A 21,870-nucleotide genomic window follows, 5' to 3' on the forward strand; every position below is an offset into this window, starting at 1 on the left:
GTCTCCCTGTCTCTGACCCTCCCCTGTTCATGCTCTGTCTCTCCCTGTCTCAAAAATAAAAATAAAACGTTAAAAAAAATAAAACAAAAATAAAACAAATGTTCATTATCTATGCAAAATGTGAACATATCCCCCTGTGGAGTTAAAATGATGGAATTCCCATGCATTCCTCCAGATACTCACTGAGAGAAGGCTATTTGCTTAATGTTCTAAATCCCTTATATTTCTAAATGGGAAGAAAATGCATTTGTAATTCTGTTAACTTTAAAAATAGAAGCTGTCAGTTATTTTACCAGCAAAAGATGGGTTGATTTGGGAAAAGAGAATTCCAATCCAGGACAAATAAGCTGCAGTAAAACTGTAGGTGAGTCTGGGGAACGAAGGAGAGACACAATTTCACGGGGCAAAAAGAGGAAAGTTGGGAAGGCTGTTATGAACTACAAGTCCATTGGGGTAAACTGGGATTAATAGTGTGGTACCTTTATTGGCTGAGCTGTTGCCTGAGGGGATGAGAAAAGTATCTCTACCTTTAGTTGGAGTTGTAGAGTATCAATATGCAAGGTCTAGTCCCGGTAAGGTCAAGTCCATCTCTTCCTTTTGGGTCTGCAATTGACTACAAGTGAGAGAGAGAGTGAGAGCTCCCCCTGTGGAAAACTCTTGACTCCTTTTAGTGAGGTTTCCCATTAACTAATTTTCACAACTCAAATGTATTAATGTATCAAATAGATATTTGTGATTTTTAGCTTAAATATGATAAGTAGGATCAGAGCATATATTTTTTCAGGCTAGAAGAGGAAGAATTTGGAATATAACTTGTTGACCAAGAAAGAAGTCACTGACAATGAAAAACAACAGAGTCTTATTTGGCGATTAGAATTGCAATTCAGGAGACACAGATTCAGGTAGAAACGTGGATAGTGTTCTGAGGAAGACAAGGAAGTGGGCAGAGTTATAGAGAAAAGTTCAAGAGGAGGCACCTGGTGGCTCAGTCAGTTAAGCATCCCACTTGAGCTCAGGTCATGATCTCATGGTTTTTGAACTCGAGACCCATGTTGGGCTCTGCACTGACAGCTCAGAACCTGGAGCCTGCTTGGATTCTGTGTCTCCCTCTCTCTCTGTCTCTCTCAACAATAAATAAATATTTAAAAAACAAAAAAAGATAAAAGTTCAAGAGTACAGTTCCCATTTTCCTCCTGCATATCTTATGTCCCAGTGATTGGCTTTGCTGCGCATCAGGTGAACAGATTTGGATTCGGTCCCACCCCAAAGTCCTGCCCAGCCTACCCGAGGTCCACCGGGACATGTAGCCTATGTTCTCTGCTGTACTGCTCTCCTTGAGGGGAGCGGAGACCTCTTTCTCCTTTTCAAAGTAAACAAAACATTGACAGCTTTCAGGAATGGGACTGTAGATTTCACCCAGAAGGAGTAGCAGCTGCTGAGTCCTACTGACTATATCCCAGAGTCCGCTAAAGTTATTCAAACTATCCAATCCAAGCTTTGCTCAGTGTACCTACTGAGCAAAGTAGGTACTTTGGCTTGTCCTTCCCATGAGAACCCCAGTAAAGACTCTGGGCCATCTTTCACCTCTCCTTCTCTGCCTTCTGATCCACCCTGGTGCTTCCCCATGTGGCCCTACATTGCGTGGCATGCCTCTTGTTTCTAAGGATTGGAGCGATGGCTTCTTCCTTTCTGAAAATAATTTGTGTCTGTCTTACCACAGCTAATTAGAACTAATCCCAGTTATGTTTGGAGACAGTAGATAATCATTTTACCTAAACTAAATGATTAAATTGCCTGTTCTGTCCTCACTGATCCAGTGATCAAATTCCACATCCTTGTGTGGCTGTTTCAGGCTGTTGAGATCATCCATTTGTTTATTCCTGTGACAAAATTAAACTATCTACGTAGCCTTTTCTCTTTCTTTACTTTAAAAACTGCTATGCATTCAGTTGAGTGTTAATAAGAGATGTACAAATTGTGCTTTTTCTTTTCTTTTCTTTTTTTAGGGAGCAGGGAGAGGGGCAGAGGGGGAGACAATCTTTTTTTTTTTTAATTTTTTTTTTCTTCAACGTTTTTATTTATTTTTGGGACAGAGAGAGACAGAGCATGAACGGGGGAGGGGCAGAGAGAGAGGGAGACACAGAATCGGAAGCAGGCTCCAGGCTCTGAGCCATCAGCCCAGAGCCCGACGCGGGGCTCGAACTCACGGACCACGAGATCGTGACCTGGCTGAAGTCGGACGCTTAACCGACTGCGCCACCCAGGCGCCCCTGAGGCATCATTGTTAATGGACGTCCGCGTTTTATTAGGAAGGATCTTCTTAGTTGTTTTTTTTTTTTTTATTTTTTTTTCAACGTTTATTTATTTTTGGGACAGAGAGAGACAGAGCATGAACGGGCGAGGGGCAGAGAGAGAGGGAGACACAGAATCGAGGGGCAGAGAGAGAGGGAGACACAGAATCGGAAGCAGGCTCCAGGCTCTGAGCCATCAGCCCAGAGCCCGACGCGGGGCTCGAACTCACGGACCACGAGATGGTGACCTGGCTGAAGTCGGACGCTTAACCGACTGCGCCACCCAGGCGCCCCGAGGGGGAGACAATCTTAAGCACACTCCATGTTGAGTGGGAGCTTGATGTGGGGCTCGATCCCATGACCTTGGGATCATCACCTGAGCCAAAATCAAGAGTTGGACAGTCAACCCTCAGCAGACTGAGCCACCCAGGTGCCCTTCATGCTTTCTTTTTTAAGTTTATTTATTTATTTTTGAGACAGAGAGAGAGTGTGTGTGTGAGAGAGCCACGGAGGGGCAGAGAAAGAGGGAGAATCCCAAGCAGGCTCCATGCTGTTAGCACAGAACCCAACGTGGGGTTTGATCTCACAAACCATGAGATCATGACCTGAGCCAAGACCAAGAGTTGGATGCTTCATGGACTGAGTCACCCAGGAGCCCCGTGTCTTTTCTTTCATAAAGACCACACCTATAAAACTATCACCCAATGTAAAACAGAATATATAATGTTTCTTAGGCATTCCTTGTCCCTTGCTCCCTTTACATGACCCTGAGGCTCCCTAGAGTTCATCTGACATTTTGATTATCATGCTATTGATATCTTTATAGTTTACCACTTATGTATATTTCCCTAAATGATAGTCTAGAGTCACATGCCACATTGTGGCCTGATTTAATAACTAATGCCACTTGAGTCTCTATCATTTCCTGTTCTCAACTCCGATAGTGACACTAAATTCCTTTCCAGAATCACCTAACACTTAACACCTACTTCCAGAAAGTCACAGGAAGGAGAGAATGCTTCATCATCTTTTGTTCTCACGAGTGATTCCAAGGCAGTGATGGATTTAGTCACTGCTCAGCCCACAGATGATAGGGACAGGAGAAGAATTGGGGAAATGAAGACTGGGTCCAAAGAAATGGAACCAGCGGTGAGGGAGGTGCCGGGAGTCCACATACTAAACTGGTGGTGTTTCTTTTACCAGTGCTGCCTGGTGTCAGTAATAGTTCAGCATCCTTCCTACCCGCAGGGAGTTTGCTTTGTCTGTGGAAATGAAAGGGCAGTGGGAACACGGAATAGAAAGGGATGAAGGGGAGAAATCTGGGAGTGAGAGGAGTGTTGGCTTATGGGTTTGAAACCTATTGTCCCACTTGAACACCAATGTTGGGCCCTTAAAAAGGGAAAGGGCGGGCACCTGGGTGGCTCAGTAGGTTAGGCATCCGGGTTCAGCTTAGGTCATGGTCTCCTGGTTGGTGAGTTCCAGCCCCACATCAAGCTCATGCTGTCAGCTTGTCAGCACAGAGCCCGCTTCGGATGCTCTCTGTCCCCGCCCCCCCTCTGCCCCTCCCCTGCTTATGCTCTCTCTCTCAATAAATAAAATTTTAAAAACATTACAAACGGGGGGGGGGGGGGAGACACACAGATGTGTGGGGTGAGGCAGGAAGGTGAACACCTGGGATCCCCGACTACCTCCCCACCTACGTTCAGAACTAAGCCATTTCTCCTCACACAACAGGCGTTGCTTCACCATCGCTGTCTTTGATAACGGGCATCCCCTTGGCAAGGGAAGTCTGGTAATGTACCATTGGTTCATTCCGAGGAAACCGCTTTACTGTGAGAGTCGCTTTCAGTCCTTCACGAGGAGGAACGCCTGTGGCACCAGATGCTCGGGGAAATTGAAATCCAGGCCCAGCTACACTCCTCTGTTGGAGAGTCTGGGACAGTTCTTGACCCAGATTTCTCCAGCCAGTCTCTGGGCCTTGGCCGCTGCCTCCCCGGTGGGGCGGTGGAAACTACATTACCCAGGAGGCGCTGCGCCCCGCGGCATTCACGCTCGGCCAATGAAAACTGGCGTTTTCCCGCGTGGGGCACGCGCTGGGCGGGACTTGTGGCGCGGCCGCAGGGGCGGGCGTTTCGGGGTGTCTAGGGCCGCTCGGTCTGATCTGAGGCTCCCGGAGGCTGCCCTGGGGCTGGGGCAACGGGAGCGGGAAGCCGCGAGAGGAGGCCGGTCCGAGGCTCGCCAGCTGCGTCCGGGGGTGACCCCGATTCTGGATCGGGGTCGGGGGTGCGCGGGGCCCGTGCTGGTCCTCCTCTCCGGACGCCGTTCCGCCCAGAGTCCGATGGCGGCGGCCGCGCGGAGGGGCCCGGCTCCGGTAAGCGCTGGTCCCCAGGTCCTCCCCGCACATGCCGAAGTCCGAAGGGGCGGCCCACGCTCACGACCCTGGGTCGGGTCCCCATTTCTGTCAGCCAGTGTGATGCGGTATGGGAGGGTCACAGGCAGAGGAGGGTCACAGGCAGAGGGACAGGGCCTGGGGTTTGTCCCCAGGGAACAGCTCGAGAGGGGACGGGTCACGAGTGGAAAGGCAGCCTGAGCGGCTGAACCTTCGCTCTGAGCCGTTGGTGGCCACGGAACGCTGTGCACATAGGAGGGACCCCATCTGTTGCTCAGAGTTTTCAAAGGCGTCTTAGTGAGGAGGGCGGAGCAAGTCCGTTCAGTGGACAGCTAGAGGGTTGTGGCCGGGGCTGGGCCGATGGCAGGGGAGGGGATGCACCGATAGGTCTCAGATGGAGTTTTAAAACTGGACAGAATTTCCTGCTGCATCAGAAGTAGCTGTGAGAGAAAGAAGGGAATGAAGGACCATCAGTGTTTTTGTTTGCTTTTTTCTTTTTTTCCCCTAAATGTTTCCTGAAAATCTCGGTAAGGATGGAGATGGGGAAGTTCGTGCAGGAGCACGCTTCAGGGAGAAGAGTAGGAGTTGGATTTGGGACAGGGTAATCCGAGATTACCGAGGTTACCGTGTGGCGTGCGGGTGTCACGTGGGTAGCTTGCTCACTCCCGCCTCAAGTTCTGGGGAGAGGTCTGTGTGAAACCGAGGGCTGGTAGGCATTGTCCTGAACCGGGGCAAGGCCTGGGACTCCTATTTAGGAAGAAGAATTGCCAAGTTCATATTTCAGATGGGCCTGGAGGCGGGGCTGCTTCCAAAGTGGTGGATCGCGTGGTCCCACGTGGTTCTGGTGGATGTGTGAGTCAGTGGAGGGTTATAGGGTGTAAGGACCCAGGACTGGAAGGGAGACCGAGATGGTTGCCATTCCAGCCTCAGCAGGACCCCCGTGTCCGCTCCTTGTGGAGGAAAGGAAAGGCCAGTCCGGTGCGTGGAGCAGCCCCTCTTGGTGCTTAAGTTTCCGCAGCCTTCAGGGCTGGAGGGCTGAGTCGCTGGAAAGGCCACATCAGGACTGCCCTTAGGGGAGAGCACAGCAAATAGCCAGGGGCCGCAAGGGCTAGTATCTACTCTATTTCCTCTGCCCGAGCTCCCAGTTTATTAACTTGTGACTTTATGTGAGTAAGTGCTTATTTAAACATTAATTGATAAAAATACATACATATGTGTATATATGCATGTGCATACACGTGTACACATACACACGTGTGTATACGCATACATACATCGGCAATTAAAAATTTAATGAGCTAAGTTGATGTAAGCCCTTAATAACTGACGGTTTGTTTTTTTTTAATTTTTAAATATGTTTATTTTTGAGAGTGAGCTAGAGTGCAAGTGGAGGAGGGGCAGAGAGAGAGGGAGACACAGAACCCGAAGCAGGCTCCGGGCTCCGAGCTGTCAGCACAGAGCCCGACGTGGGGCTGGAACCCACGAACTGTGAGATTGTGACCTGAGCTGAAGTCAGACATTTAACTGGCTGAGCCACCCAGGCACCCCAATAATTGAGGTTTTAATGTACTGCTAAGCATCTGATTGAAATCAAATGTCTCGAATATCACATTCTATTAGTTAAAAGGCATGTACAAAATACACTTTCAATATTGTCAGTGCATTTTCACTGAAAATGTTGACAAAAGGGGGTTCCTGGGTGGCTCAGTTGGTCAAGCGTCCGACTCTTGGTTTCAGCTCAGATCATGATTTCATGGTTCATGAGTTCAAGCCGCAAATCGGGCTCCACACTGACAGCGCGGAGCCTGCTTAGGATTCCCTTTCTCCCTCTCTCTGTCTCTCTGTTTCTGTGTCTCCCTCCCTTCCTCTCTCTCTGCTCCTCCCCTGTCTGTGTACCCTCTCTCTCAAAATAAATAAACCTAAAAAATGTTGATAAAAGTGTTAATTATGAGGAGAGTAAGAATCACTACTCAGTACTTGACACATAGGGATGAGTTTGATATAAACGGTTGCCCCACTGGATGGACACCACTGTTATTCCCATTTCACAGATGCCAACGCTGAGGCACAGGGTGGTTGAGTATTTGTCCAAAGTCACGCAGCGGGTAAGACGCATCCCTGAGGACCGAGGCCCGGGTGGTGTGAGGCCCTTGAGCGGCCTTTGTGGCCCAACACTGTTGCCTGCCTCTCCCGGCCTTGCTTTTCTGTAGGTTCCTGTTGGCTGCAGATTTGCTTCCAGACCGTGCAGAGGGTCGTGAGGGGTGTCCCTGCTCAGTTCCCATCTACGTGGGCTCCGGGATTCTGTGACTCTTTCCCCACTACTCTCCCCACCCCTCCATCCTAGATCCCTGGACGGTGATCACCTAAGGTCGGGGGCCTGAGTCCAGACTGGGAATTTTACGGATTGGTTCCCATTCCTGGCAACCAGTGGCATTAGGTTTATAAGGCATTACATTCACAGTGAGAAACATTGGAAAACGCTAGAGGTGAGGCTGGGCCAGGAACGCTCACACAACTTTAGGTCTCTGTTGTGTGTGGTGGAAACAGCAGGAAATAGAAATTGGAGCTGGAGTAGTGGCCAGGAGCGGACGTGGGGAGGTGGCAGCCACAATAGTCAGGTGAGTGTTGGTGGCGGCTGCAGAGGCGGGAGATATATTGGAATCTGTGTCTGCTTATCAGTAGGTCTGAGCAGACTTTGTGACGTGGAGGGCGGGAGAAAGAAGTACAAGAGTCCGCGGTGACTCCGAGATGTTTGGTCTTAGCAGCTAGAAGCGGGCACGTAGCACCAGGGCCGACTCGGTGGTAAGAGTCATTTTCGGCGGGAATACCAGGAGTCGGGTTTGGGCTGTGTCAAATGAGATGCCTCAGGGACCCTCAAGTGGATGTGTCGAGGGGGCGCCCAGACACGCAAGTCTGGAGCTGAGGTGAAGCGCTCAGATTGGAGACGCCCATGGTACGGACGGTGCGTGGATCAGAATGGAGCCGTGGATCGGATTTGGCAGGAGCATCTTCAGGCCCTGGTGGCGATGCCGTATGGTAACAAGGGAAGGGGGGTGTGGGGCCAAGGACCAAGCCTTGCTGGACACCTGGGTAGGGGTGGTAGGCTTCACAAAGACTCCTGAGGGAGAACAGTGTCCATGGGGACCGGGTGTAGGAGTGTGGAGGGTCTGGCTGGTGGCCTGTGGCCATGAGATGGATGTGGACACGGGGCAGTGAGGTGACAGTGGAGATGGCACCTCTGCTTATTCATCCAGCTCCGGGCTCCCCAGGCTCCTGTTCTGACCTTTGCTGGGACCAGGAGATTAGCTCAAGATCACACGGGGTCTTCGGGGAGAATTGGCCAGCCTCGTGTGAGAGACGGGTGGGCTTCGGCTCACAGAAGTGTCAGAGGAAACTGAGACGGGTGAGGGGACACCTTTGCAACACGGCAGTGGAGGAGAGCCGAGGGCGTCTGACATCTGTGTGTGGTTCCTGGTGGCTGAGGATGAAGCGAGGACAAGGGCCAGGCAGGAAGGCCTCGAAAACAGGCCTGGGGGTTGCCTTGGGAAGTCCGGGATAGGATGGGGTTCTGATTACATGTGCCAAGGCACACAGTGGCGTTTGGTGAGGCCAGGGGGATGCACGGCGTTGGGGGGGGGGGCGGAGATACGAAGGGAGGTGTGGCACAGTGACGTGCGTGGTGGGATGGCTCCAGGCCCTTGTACAGGGGCTGAAGGGAGCACAGTGGCCCCAAGTTAGTTGTGTTTGGGAAGCACAGTCTGGGGGACTCCAAGTGAATTGTCTGGCAGAAGGGTGACGCTCTGCATGCCAGGCCCAGAACTCAGGTGGCATTTTCCTGCCCACCTGTTGTTGCTGAGGTCTGAACAGTGCTTATCGGGACAGTGAGGAGCAAGCAGGCATCAATGGCTCCTCTGAGGTGAGGACGTTTGTGGGGATGGCTGGAGTCCTGGGAAAGGAGGGTACACATAAACTCAGCTGCCCCATCTTGACAGGGCTGTGTGACCTTTGAGGACGTGGCTGTCCGCTTCTCCTGGGAAGAGTGGGGTCTCCTTGATGAAGCCCAGAGACTCCTGTACCGTGATGTGATGCTGGAGAACTTTGCACTGATGGCCTCTCTGGGTAAGGTCCTCACAACCCAGTGCCGTGTCCTGGGCTGGGCTCTGCTCTTCCCCTTTCCCCTCACGGGCTGGTTTGGCCTTTCCAAAGCCGGACCGTGGGCACTTCTTCCCTGTGTTCTTGAGTAGGTGCTCTGACGGCCTGGGCTCCGTGCACTACCCCTTCTGTTCTTGAGCTGCCGGAATGCTCGCCGATGCAGGGAAGTTTGGGGATCAGGAGTCTTGCAGCCAGCCTAATGGGTCACACCCTGTCGCCTCTCCCTGGCCCAGGGATGCCGTGAAGGTCCGCGGCCGCTCTGTGCCCCGGGCTCTGCCCTGTTCTCTGGCTGACGCGTGGGATGTGCCTGTAACAGCAGTTGAGGCACCGACAGAGCCACTGCTTGACTGGGCTGTTCCTGCAGGAGTGTCTTCTAAGAGTCTTCTGTAATATTTAGTTTTCTTTCCTGTGGTCTGTCATGAGGTGGGTCGCTTTGACCTACCTGTCTTATCTCTCCCTTAGGACTCGCGTCTTCCAGGACTCATGAAATTACCCAGTTGGAGTGGTGGAGACAGCCCTCCTTGCCTCCCCGTGGAGTCATGACTGCAGCCATGCCAAGAGGTACTTGGAGGGAGGGGCTGGGCAGATGTGAACTCAGGGACGGGCTCAGGTCATACCAGGAGTCCTTGCACGGGACCCTGGTGGTTGGGTGCCGAGGCCCAGGCCACAGCTGAGTTCCAGCTTTTCTTTCTCAGTTGTGCTTTTACCACGTCTACTCTGATCTCTGACTGAGGACCATCCCCTTCTCTCTGCCCGTCCTCCGGATCTCACCTGATCTTCCCCACTGCTCCCTCTGCAGTCTTCCCCAACAGTGGCCTTGTTTTGTGTTTTATGAGATGGTCTGTTGGGCAGGGCCACAAGAGGAGAGTCAAGAGCAGCTCAGGAAAAAGCAAAGTTTATTATGTGCAGCAGGTCCAGAGAGACAGTCACGACACGCGACACGCTGGGGGTGTGTGGGTGTGTAGGGGGGTCACAAGCGGTCCAGAGACCGTCATGACACGCTCGGGGTATGTGGGGGGGGGGGTCATAAGCAGGTCCAGAGATAGTCACGACACACTGGGGGTGTGTGGGGAGGGGTTCGCGTGGGAGGGAGCACTCGGGGAGTGGGCTCAGCCAAGCAGCGGGAAGCAGAGAGTGAGTGAGGACCTGTGGGTCAGGGGGCGGACGCAAGAATAGGTGTGAGCACATGTCATTTGGAACATTCGAATGTCACTAGGTCACAAGAGAGGTCAAGAAGGGGGACTTGTGACAGGACATCACTTGGGTAGACTGGTCACCTGGGTGGAGTGCTCACAGCCTGTTTGTGGGGATGTTGAGGCAGCAGGAAAATACAGAAGTTTAAAAGGGTACAGTACAATTGAGCCTGTGGTGGCTCAACCCCATTGGCAGGACGAGGTGGGACGGCTCACACTTGCCTCCTGGGAGTGGGGATGTTAGAGGTGCCTGGCGTAGCTTGGTCTAGCCACCCAAGGCAAGCTCTGATGTAGACCGCGGGGAGGGGTCCTAGGCACAGGGTGAGGGCTTGAAACCCAGGCCTCAGCCAGACGCTGCACTTAGTGGGGGCAAGCCAAGGGAACAGATCAGGTACCTCTTGGTTTAAGGGAAGCTGTTGGAAGGTTTTGGTTACATTATGAAAGATTTTTTTTTTTTTAATGTTTATCATTTATTTTGAGAGACAGAGCGTGCATAAGCGGAGGGAGGGGCAGAGAGAGAGCGGAGAGAGAGAATCCCAGGCAGGCTCCCTGCTGTCAGCAAGGCTCGAGCCCACAAACCGTGAGATCATGACCTGAGCCCAGATCAAGAGTCTGACGCTTAACCGGCTAAGGCGCCCCTGAAAGATTTTTATCTCTTGGCCTAATCTTCAGAGCTCGGCTTATAGCTATCTAGAATTAGTGATTTACATTCAGCAGGAAGTACCCCGAGGAACACGAACACCTCCTCTCCTGGCTGGTAAACAGTTGTAAGCCAGTCTGTTATCCGTGGCCACGTGGGCTTAGAGACTTGTGGGCTTGTTGCACACAGAACAGTGTTTAGGACAGCCTTTGTCTGTGACCTTCAGAGGCCGCCAGAAGGTGCTGGTGGGCAGTCATTCCGTAATCCCACTTGACAAAGGCTGCTGAACTGGGGCCAGCTCTGGTGTCTCCCGTGGTATGGCCAGGCCTACTCAGATGGGAATAAATGTTGCCTGTTTTGCCTGGGGTCGATAGCAAAGGGGGTGGGTACCCGGTGGATGAAGAGCTGTGGGGATCCCCAGTGTGAGCACCGCACACTGGCGTACAGACTCCTGGGGTCAGCAGCGGAAAGTACAGAAAGTGGTGTACCCATGAGTTTGGGTTGTAGTGGAATCCAGAGGCGCTGTTACTTGAAGGCTAATGTGCCCTTGAGGAGGCAAGAGCCCTAACGGGGGCATTGGTCAAGTGTGGCTGGTTCCTGGGCACAAGTGGAAGGCCTGTGAGAGTGACGTCATTGTAATGTGCAGCCACTCCCGGGGAGTATAGTTGGGGACAAAGGCAGGTGGTGTAAGCAGACAAGGTGCTTTGGGGGGACCCTTTCTGGGTCCTGAGAGATGGTGGCCGGTGGCCGGGCTAAGTCACTGGTGGACAACTCAGTAAACGTGTGTTGGGTTCCTTGAAAGGCAAAGGCACACGGGCTATGACTGGTAGTAGGTACTGAATAAAATACACTGCCCAGATCTACCACAGCAAAATAGTCCCTGGGCACCCTTTAGTTCAGTTGTGTTAGGTATTAGAGCCTCGATGGGGGGAACTTAAGCGATAGTTAAGTGGCACTGTTGGTAGAAGCCTTGATGACTGGCCAAACAGGGTTACTGAAAGAGGAAATTAGAAGAATGGCCCCTTCCTTTAGTAGATCTCGAACAGCCCTCTGAAGGCCCCCTTGTTTCAGGTGATACTGTGGTGTATTTACTGCCTTCACCAGCAGGGGCGCCCCCGGCTCTCACTTGGTGATTCTTACTGGCAGGGCCAGGGACTATGGCTTGTCCAGCTTTGTACACGGCCTGCAGTGGTATCTCTGTCTACAGCAGGAAGACTCAAAGCATTAGGGGCCACTGTGACAGGCAGCCGTTTAATGAGGATTGTTGCAGTATTGGCAGCAAGTGCACTTTTGTTGCCATGAATTGTTTTACTGGCATTACCCTGTAGTTTAAAAGGGGCACCTCCTTTAAATCTGAGTTGGGTTGCTTGGAATGATGGTAGCTTGGGCTCCTGTAGTCTGTAAAGTTAGGAAATGTTTATTTTTAGAGTTCCAGTGAACTACCAGAGTTATATATGGGTGATTGCCCTTGGGGAGTGTGACCGGGCCTGAGGCCCCGCTGAATCCTCACTGGAGAGGCCTTGGCGGCTGCCATTTTCGGAGCTGGAAGCATCCTTGGGTGGTTCCAGAGGAGTGGTTCCCTAAGCCTACAGACCTCTGGGTAATAATGGGTGAGGCTCTTTTAATCTCCTTTAGTTGTTATAATTTGGGGATGGCTTGACTAATAGTTCATAGGGTGTCTCAGCTGTCAGTAAATGAGAAAGCCACATCGCCCAGAAGCAGCATCAGCAAATTGGGAAGGACAGAGCAGGCTGAATAGTGGAGGGCGGGTGTCTGCATCCTAGGAGGCGGAGTGTGAAAAGTCAGACTTTGTGAGGTGAGTCATGGCGGGTGGAGCCCTTATGGCCTGTCGGGAAATCCATTCCATCCTGCTTGGCGTGGACATGCCGATAAAATTAAGCAGCTCTGCTGTGAATTGGGAAGGGTGCCTTCAAGAACAACTCCTAGACTCCGTGACAAAGAGGCTCCTCTGGATTGTTCTTGTCTGAATGTTCAAAGCACTGATAGGTCCACTGAACCTTTCTGATTTTTGCGGAGGAGCACGAGGGCATCCCTGGTAGTGGGATGGTTTTCTGTCAGCCATCTCCAGGCCGTGGAAACCCAAGTCCACGGAGGCAGGGCTTCTGAATCCTGAGGGGTGGGAGAGGTTTCAGATTCCTCACCTGAGGCTTTGATATAACCTCAAAAAGTTCTAGCCTCTGTCAGCCCTGCGCTGACATTGGGGATACCCTATGTCCTCCTTGGGTGCCTTCAGCCCCAAATACCATGTGAGATTGGCCTTGGTGAGCCAGAGGATCCTGAAGTAGATGATGCATCTTCAGCTCTTTGAAGTGATGCCAGCAGCTGCCTCATCTCTGGGGCTCTGTGAACAAGAGCTGCGTGCCCGTAGTAAATACTCTCGGTAACCACTGAGCTCCTTCCCCGCTCCATCTCTTTGCACAGAATCTTTAATAGTTTGGATTTCCAATCTTGTGAAGTTATGAATTTTAGCTTCTAGTTCCCTGTGATCTCCTGTGTTCTTGACCTGCTGGGTCTGAAAGACCTTGGATGCTTCCTTCCTGTGGCCCCATCTCTGTGGGTGACCTCAGCTGGGTTGGAATCCATTGAGGAGAGCTGTGGTGGCCAGATGACCTTTGGGGGGGGGGGGGGGTTGGTCCTATCCCTTGGGAGCAGAGATCGCAGTTGGCAGGCAGCAGCACTAATCAGAACCCAGAAATGTTTCAAAGTTGTTTTACCTTTCTTGAATCATTGGCTCACCTCCTCTGATTATTGGGAGGTGCTAGAATTGAATGTTCCTGCCGAGATCCTGGGCCTAATATTTTGAGCTACTTACCTCCAGGGACGGGACCCATTGATACCCATGGGTTTGGGAGACAAATAGCAACAGCAGCAACACAACACGGTGGAGAATGGGGTGCCCGCAGTACTGACCCTCACGGGGGGCCATGGTAGACTCCCATTGAAGGGGTGCAGATCGGTGGTTGGGTCTGAGGAGGAACACGGACTTGAATGGGAACGTGAGGAACCTCCCCGTGCTGGTGCCGCAAGCACACGGGAGGCATCTCCCGAAGGTCACCCAGCCCTCCTCTGTTGACAAGCAGCTAATGGCCCACGCCTGACATTCAGTGTCTTTGCTGGCTGCGGGGAGCCTGCCCTTCCACCCTCACCCTCAATCCCTGTGGAGACTTCATAGATGTTTAGCCAACTATACCAGTCTGCCCCTTAATCAGGGAGCACTGGACACTCGCCCAGCCCCCATCCCCACCACCCTGTTGAGTCAGGCCTGGCAAGAAGTGAAGTCTCGGGGTATTTTAGGAGAATGAACTCCACAATTTAGTGTGGAAAGCCTTGGCAGTGCCTGAGAGGCGACACAACAGCTCAAACCAGCACATAGGAGCACTGCACTGCCTCCCCAGGTGGTGGAGCCCGTCTGGGACAGCGGGTTAATAAACCGAGCAGTCCCAGACATTTCCTAAATCTTCGCCCTGTGACCAGACCATCCTGTTTGTGACGCCAACCATTTTGTATTCGCTTGTGGGGCAGGCGCGGGAATAAACAAAATTTATACTCCGCTGGGAGGGAGAGCACAGGGAGGGAGCTCAGCCAGGCTGGGACGTAGAGGCGACCTGTGGGCAAGTGCTTGAACTGGGAGGCAGGGGGGGTGCACAAGAAAAGGAGTGAGGGAATTTCATTGGTGCGTTTGAATGGCACCAGGTCCCAGTCATGGGCGGGCAGGAAGGGGGACTTGTGGCAGGGCCCCACCTAGTCACACTAGTGCACGTGGTCACAAAGCTCGCAGCCTGTTTGTGGGGATGTAGAGGCAGTGGGAGAATATGGAGTTTTCAAGGTTACAGTACAGGCATTCACTGAGTGTGTCATGAGGCATGCACGTATCCTTAATGGTCCTTGAACACCAGCTGTTCAGTTGCATTTGATTTCTTCTGGGCCTGGACACACCCTTCTGCATGGTGTTCCTGTGCCCTCAGCGGCCTTGCTGAAGGCCATTTGCAGAGGAATGTGTTGGAGACCCAGCCTACACCCCGTCCTTGTGTCCTTGCTGCTCATGAGGCCCCTCGCCAGTGTGTGAGCCCACCAGGCCTGGCACTGCACAGCAGGCCCTCCCTGGCCCCGAACCCCAGGCCCGATTCTGCCGGCAGTACTGTGGACTGATTCCTGGGTGGGTCGGACACATCTGTAAGCATGCTCCCCCCTCCCCTGCACGGAAGTGCACACACACTTCACCAGCATCTCTTTGCTTTCAGGTTTGCGGCGTAGAGCAGAGGTCGAGGAAGCGCCTTCTGGGCAGAGTGTTTATGTAGAAGGAGTGTTCAGAGCAAAACTTCAACAGCAGAAGCTGCACTGTGGAGAGAGATCTTTAAGGAGAGAAGAGGGCGGGGAGGGTGGGAAGGACTTCCCAGTTAGTGCTGGTTTTCTTAACCATCAGGTGACCCACAGTGGAGGGAAGCCACATAGGAGCACCGAAGGTGGGGAGGCCTTCCAGCCTGGAAAAAGGCATTACGAATGCAGTGAATGTGGGAAAGCCTTTGGTCAGAAATACTTACTTGTTCAGCACCAGAGACTACATACTGGAGAAAAGCCTTATGAGTGCAGTGAATGCGGGAAGTTATTTAGCCATAAATCAAACCTTTTTATACACCAAATAGTTCACACTGGAGAAAGGCCTTACGGGTGTAGGGAGTGTGGAAAATCCTTTAGCCGCAATGCCGACCTCATTCAACACCAGAGAGTCCACACTGGAGAAAAGCCTTTTACATGCAGTGAATGTGGAAAAGCTTTCAGGCATAATTCCACGCTGGTTCAGCATCACAGGATCCACACTGGAGTGAGGCCTTATGAGTGCAGCCAATGTGGGAAATTCTTTAGCTTTAACTCAAGCCTCATGAAACACCAGAGAGTTCACACTGGAGAAAGACCTTATAAGTGCAGTGAATGTGGGAAATTCTATAGCCACAAGTCAAGCCTTATTAATCACTGGAGGGTTCACACTGGAGAAAGGCCTTACGAGTGCAGCGAATGTGGGAAATTTTTTAGCCAAAGCTCTAGCCTCATGCAACATCGAAAAGTTCACACTGGAGAAAAGCCTTTTAAGTGCAACGAATGTGGGAGATTCTTCAGTGAGAATTCCAGCCTCGTTAAACACCAGAGGGTTCACACTGGAGTGAGACCTTATGAGTGCAGGGAATGTGGGAAGTTTTTTCGCCACAGCTCCAGCCTTGTTAAACACCGGAGGATTCACACTGGAGAAATGCCTTATGAGTGCAGTAATTGTGGGAAATCCTTTAGCCAGCGTTTCAACCTCATTCAACACCAGAAAGTTCACAGTGGAGAAAGGTCTTGAATGCAACTAATGTGGAAAAGCCTTTTACCAAAGGTCTGCTCTGATTCAGCAGTGGAAGCTTCAGTCCAGATAGGCTGATGAATACAGTCAATGTGAAGAGTCTTTTGGCTTCAGCCACAGACTTAACCTTGTCGGGCATCAGAACGTTCACACTGGAGAGAAGCTTTAGGAGTGCAGTGCACGTGTGGTCTCACGGACATCCTAACTTCAGACAGAGGAGCTCTGCACGTAGCCTTTGTGAGGGAGCCGCAGTGGACCATCACTCATCCAGCTATGCTGACATACTGCCTCCTGAGAAGGTCGGCCTCTGCCTCGGAGCTCCAGGAAGAGGGAGTCCCGTGTTCCTGTATGTATCCATTTGGAACAGAGTTTCTACCTCTGTCACTGGAATGGGGAGAGGTAATGGTCTTGGTTCAGATGTGACTGGCTCTTGCTGTTCTTACTGAATATTAGGTGTTCTTGAGGAAATGTTTCCTTGTTTGCAGTATACCCTTAGGACCATTGCCAGAGACTTTAAGTTGTGTTTTTATAATTTTCCCCAATTTTAATAAGCAGGCCCACAAAGTTCCTCACACTGTCATGCAGGAAGTTGATCTATTTAACTTTGTAAGAACTTGCCAAGTTGTGTCCTAGATAGCTGTGACATTTCATATTTCCTCCTAGAGTATATTCGATTTCCAGTTTCTTCACATTATTGCTGACCTTTGTATGTAAGACACAGGCCCTTTATTCATTTCAGCCACTCTAGTAGGTGTGTGGTTTTACCTTGCATCTCCATAGTGAGTCAGTGTTGAGCATTATTCTCTGTGTTTATCTGCCACCCATGTATCTTCCTTAGGGAATTGTCTGTGGTTTTTTGCCTACTTTTAGAAAAATTGGTTGGTTTCTTACTATTTTGTGATTTGATATATTCTACATAGATAGAAGTTCCTTATTTGGTGTATCTTTACCAGTGTTCTCTCACAGTCTGTGCCTTTGATTTTCATTTCTTAACAGTCTCTTCCCTAGGGCAGAATTTATTAATTTTCATGAAGTTCAATTTATTTGTTAGTGACTGCACGTTTGGTATTCTCTTCTTTTTCTTTTATGGTACTATATCTTGTCTGTAAATAAAAGTCTTTCTGAGTATACTGGAGTCTTATCAGTCTTTATCCAATCTTGTGAAATTTTTGTAGGTTTAAATGTAGATGAAGAATTCAATGTATGTAGATGTACCTGTGTACATAACCCCTATCTCTTCTCGGCCTAGAAAGCAGTGGCACTGCAGTAGACATCAGCATATTTAGTGGCCAATTATTGTCTTGTAAATGTAATTTTTCAATAAAAAGAACCCACACTCGGAAAAGAGGCTATGTTCAGGTTGGGGGCAGGAAAGGTACATGAGCCTAGGAAATATTCTTCAATTAGCCAAGAAATGCTCACAGAATGATGTTGATGTATTAGCTTTCCATTGCTGTCCTAACACATCACCACAGACCTATGGCTTAAACCACACACATTTATTATAGCACTGTGGGTTGTAAGTCCTACCCAGGACCTACACAGGACAGGTCTCAATGGGCTAAAATCAAGGTGTTGGCAGGGGATGTGTTCTTTTCTGGAGGCTCTAAAACAGATTGTTTCCTACTCTTTTGAGTTGTTGGACAATTTAAGTTCCTTGTGGTTGTAGGACTGCTGTCCCTGTTTTCTATGTAGCTGTCAGCTTAGGGTCAGCCCTGGAACATTTTAGAACTTTTACAGCATATGTAAAGCTGAAACAATACCAATTGTGCACAAGTCTTCCAAAACAAGGTTCATACATTTCCCAACTAATTAAGTGAACCCAATAATAACATGATACTACATATGGAGAATGATACTAAGACAAATTACAGAGCCAATACCCACATTAACACAGATGCAGCAAAACCTTAACAAAAATATTTTGGGGGTTGGGGAGAGGATGATGTGGGAGAGTAGGAGGACTCTAGGTTTGCCTTGTCCCACGAATACAACTAAATTATCAAATCATCCTAAACACTCCAGAAATCAACTTAAAGACTGGCAGGCAGAACAAACTCCACAACTGAAGGGAGAGAAGAGGCCACATCAAAGAAGGTAGGAAGTGTGGAGATGTGGTCTGGGAGAGAAATGGATCGTGGCTGACATTTGCGGGGAGAGAGCCATGGTCACAGAGAAGGGCAAGAGACAGACTAGCACATGGGAAAGCATGGGGAAAATGAATCCCCATAGCAATTAGCTTGGAAAGCAAGAGGGGCCAAATTTCATGAGTACTTGCATCCAGTAGGGCTTAAAGCCTGGAGTTCTAAAAGTCAGCAGGAGGGGCGCCTGGGTGGCGCAGTCGGTTAAGCATCCGACTTCAGCCAGGTCACGATCTCGCGGTCCGTGAGTTCGAGCCCCGCGTCGGGCTCTGGGCTGATGGCTCAGAACCTGGAGCCTGTTTCCGATTCTGTGTCTCCCTCTCTCTCTGCCCCTCGCCCATTCATGCTCTGTCTCTCTCTGTCCCAAAAATAAATAAACGTTGAAAAAAAAAATTTAAAAGTCAGCAGGATCACATAGAGACACGAGGCCTTGGGGCTGCTTTTGGAGAGAAGGCAGAGCAAACAGCCTGTGGACAGTGATCCGAAGAATGCCTGGGGCACAGAGTGGGGAGGTTATTTGCTTATCTTGTAGTGTGTCCCAAAGAGGCAGAATTCATGGAGAGATCCCTGCAGGAACAAAGGAACTGGTAGATGCCATTTCCCTCCCCCACCCCTCGACATAAACACAGGGACACCTGCGGGAACCAGCATAGCACAGACACTTGCTCACTTGCTGCCTAACTTGTTTACACCAAGCTCAGCACCCTCCATGGTCTGGTAGAACTACCTTTCCTAGTCACGATTGCCTTAATCCTAGTGGAGTGGGCCCCCTCCCTCAGAAGACTGGCCCACATCGCTGCCAATACTGCATCTCCCAACCTGGGAATTTTGCAGGGCCTCCGTTCCAGTGACAGTGGCGACAGGTCTTATTTCACAGGCAGACGAGAGCACATCTAGTTAAAATGTGCTACATTCAGGCCAAGGATAAAACATTACCCACAACAGGCAAATAATCTGCAGACGACTAGCTGGAAGGATAAAGCATCCAAGAGAAAACAGCAGAACACATACAGCACACATGAGGAACACTCGGAAGTACCAGGCCCTGGGGGAAAAGGGGACACTATGCAGCAGGGCACTTCAAGACCTCTTCCTTATAAGGCCCTCAAGAGCAGGAGACCTAGTCGACTTTCCTAACAAACAGAAATAGGCACAGAGACCTAAAATGAGAAGAGGTACCAAATGGAACAGGATGAGGCCACAGACAGAGATCTAAATGAAACAGATATAAGTAACATGTCTGATGGAGTATGTAAAGCAATGATCATAAGGATACTCACTGGGCTCGAGAAAAGAGTGGAAGACATCAGTGAAACCCTTAATACATAGATTAAAAAAATTTTTCAGAAATGAAGAGTGCAATAAATGAGATTTGAAACATGCTTAATGCAATGAACAGCAGGCTGGAAGAAGCAGAAGAAGGAACTGACCACCTAGAAGAGTATGGAAAGTAATCAAGATGGACAAAAGAGAAAAAAAAAAGAAATATGCAAAATGAGAATAAACTTAGGGAACTCAGTGACTCCATCAAATGTATTAACATTTGCATGGGAGGAGGAGGAGAAAGGAGAAAAGGGGGCAGAAAAATTATTTGAAGAGAATAAGGCCATATATGACAAGCCCCCTGCTATCATACTTAACAGTGAAAGCTGAAAGCTTTTCCTTTAATGTCAGGAAAAAGAACACCCACTCTCACCACTTTTATTCAACATAGCATTGTAAATCCCAGCCAGAGCAATCAGACAGGAAAAAGAAGTAAAAAGCATCTAACTTACAAAGGAAGAAATAAAACTGTCACTATTTGCTGACAACATGATTTTATATATATAAAAAAAAAAAACCCTGAGAGGCTCCTGAGTGGCTCAGTTGGTTAAGTGTCTGACTTTGGCTTGGGTCATGAGCTCACGGTTCATTAATTTGGGCCCTGCAGTGGGCTTTCTGCTATTAGCACAGAACCTCCTTCAGATCCTCTGTCCCCCCTCCCTTTCTGCCCCTCCCCTGCTCACATGTGGGCTCTCTCTCTCTCTCAAACATTTTAAATCCTGAAAACTCCATAAAAAAAAAAAAACTGTTAGAATAAACAAATTCAAATTTGTTAAAGTTCAGCAAAGTACAAAATCAATATACAAAAAAGTCATGTTTTTATACACTAATAACAAAATAGAAGGAAATTTAAAAAGCAATCCCATTTATAATTGCATCAAAAATAATAAAATACCTAGGAATAAACTTAACCAAGGCAGCAAAAGACCTATATACACTGATTACTATATAGGACTTTGATGAAAGATGAAAGAAGACATAAATAAATGGAAAGATATTCTGTGCTCATGGATTGGAAGAAATAATGCTGTTAAACTGTCCATATTACCCAAAGCAATCTACAGATTCAATGCAATCCCTATCAACATTTCAATGGCATTTTCCGCAGAATTAGAACAGTCCTAAAATGTGTACGGAGCCACAAAACATCCCAAATAGCCAAAGCAATCTTGAGAAAGAAGAACAAAGCTCCCTGATACCAAACTATTACAAAGCTATAAGTAATCAAAACAGTATCAGGGGCCATAAAAACAGACACATAGATCAATGGAAGAGAACAGAGGCCAGTAATAAACCCACATACATATGGTCAATTAATTCACAACAAAGGAGCCAAAGAGATTGAAAAAAATATCTTCAATAGTGTTGGGAAAACTGAACAGCCACATGCAAAAGAGTAAAACTGGATCACTACCTTACATGATACATAAAAAATAACTCAAAATGGATTAAAGACTTGGCTGTAATACCTGAAACCATAAATCTAGAAGAAAACATAGGTGGCAAGCTCCTTGACATCAGTCTTGATGATGATTATTTGGATCAGACTCCAAAAGCAAGAGAACAAAGGCAAAAATAAACAGGTGCAACTGCATAAAACAAAAACGCTTCTGCACAGCAAAGGAAAGCATCAACTCAAGTGAAAAGGCAATCTACTAAATGGGAGAAGATATTTGCAAATCATATTTTTTAGTATGGAAAATACATAAAGGACCCCTACGAGTCAACAATGAAAAAGAAACCAAACAATCCAGTTAAAAAAAGGGCAGATGTGAATAGACATTTTCCCAAAGAAGACATACACGCTCAACATCACTCATCATCAGGGGCAAGGAAATGCAAATCAAAACCACAATGAGCTATTCCTTCTCACCTGACAGAATGGCTGTTATAAAAAAAGACAAGACATAATAAGTGTTGGTGAGAATATGGAGAAAAGGCAATCCTTATGCACTGCTGGTAGGAATATAAATTGGTACAACCACTATGGAAAACAGTATAGAAGTTCCTCAAAAATTAAAAATGGATTCACCATATAATCCAGCAATTCCACTTCTATTTATCTGAAGAAAATGAAAACACCGATTTGAAAAGATACATGCAACCCTATGTTCATGGAAGCATTTACAATAATGAAGATGTGGAAACAAACTGTGTCCATTGATGGATGAATGGATAAAGATGTGGTATGTATACACAATGGAATACTATTCAGCTGTAAAAAAGAAGGAAAGCTTGCCATTTGCAACAACATGGATAGACCCTGAGTGTATAATGCTAAGTGAAATAAATCATAAGGACAAATCTGTATGTATGATCTCACTTATATGTGGAATTAAAAAAAATGAACTCATAAATACATAAATTGGTGCTTGCTAGAGG

General features: G+C 48.9%; 1 protein-coding gene across 1 annotated transcript; it reads left to right on the forward strand.

Annotated features, from left to right (window-relative positions):
* Positions 1–4,437: 4,437 nt before the first annotated feature.
* LOC115502283 (zinc finger protein 773-like) lies at positions 4,438–18,347 on the forward strand. The gene is made up of 6 exons (XM_030297534.1): positions 4,438–4,662; positions 6,732–7,716; positions 7,935–8,083; positions 8,673–8,799; positions 9,295–9,393; positions 14,928–18,347. The coding sequence occupies exons 2-6, from the start codon at positions 7,563–7,565 to the stop codon at positions 16,022–16,024; spliced, it is 1,626 nt and encodes a 541-aa protein (XP_030153394.1). The 5' UTR covers positions 4,438–4,662; positions 6,732–7,562; the 3' UTR covers positions 16,025–18,347.
* The last annotated feature ends 3,523 nt before the right edge of the window (positions 18,348–21,870 follow it).

This window comes from Lynx canadensis, chromosome E2, assembly GCF_007474595.2.
Source record: "Lynx canadensis isolate LIC74 chromosome E2, mLynCan4.pri.v2, whole genome shotgun sequence".
Classification (NCBI taxonomy): Eukaryota; Metazoa; Chordata; class Mammalia; order Carnivora; family Felidae; genus Lynx; species Lynx canadensis.

Excerpts from the sequence above, each read along its gene's own strand:
- LOC115502283 (XM_030297534.1), top strand. The coding sequence starts at position 7,563 with ATGTGTCGAGGGGGCGCCCAGACACGCAAGTCTGGAGCTGAGGTGAAG. Across the intron at positions 7,717-7,934 it reads CCTGGTGGCGATGCCGTATG|CTCCGGGCTCCCCAGGCTCC; the intron begins GTAACAAGGGAA and ends TTATTCATCCAG. Across the intron at positions 8,084-8,672 it reads GTCAGAGGAAACTGAGACGG|GGCTGTGTGACCTTTGAGGA; the intron begins GTGAGGGGACAC and ends CCATCTTGACAG.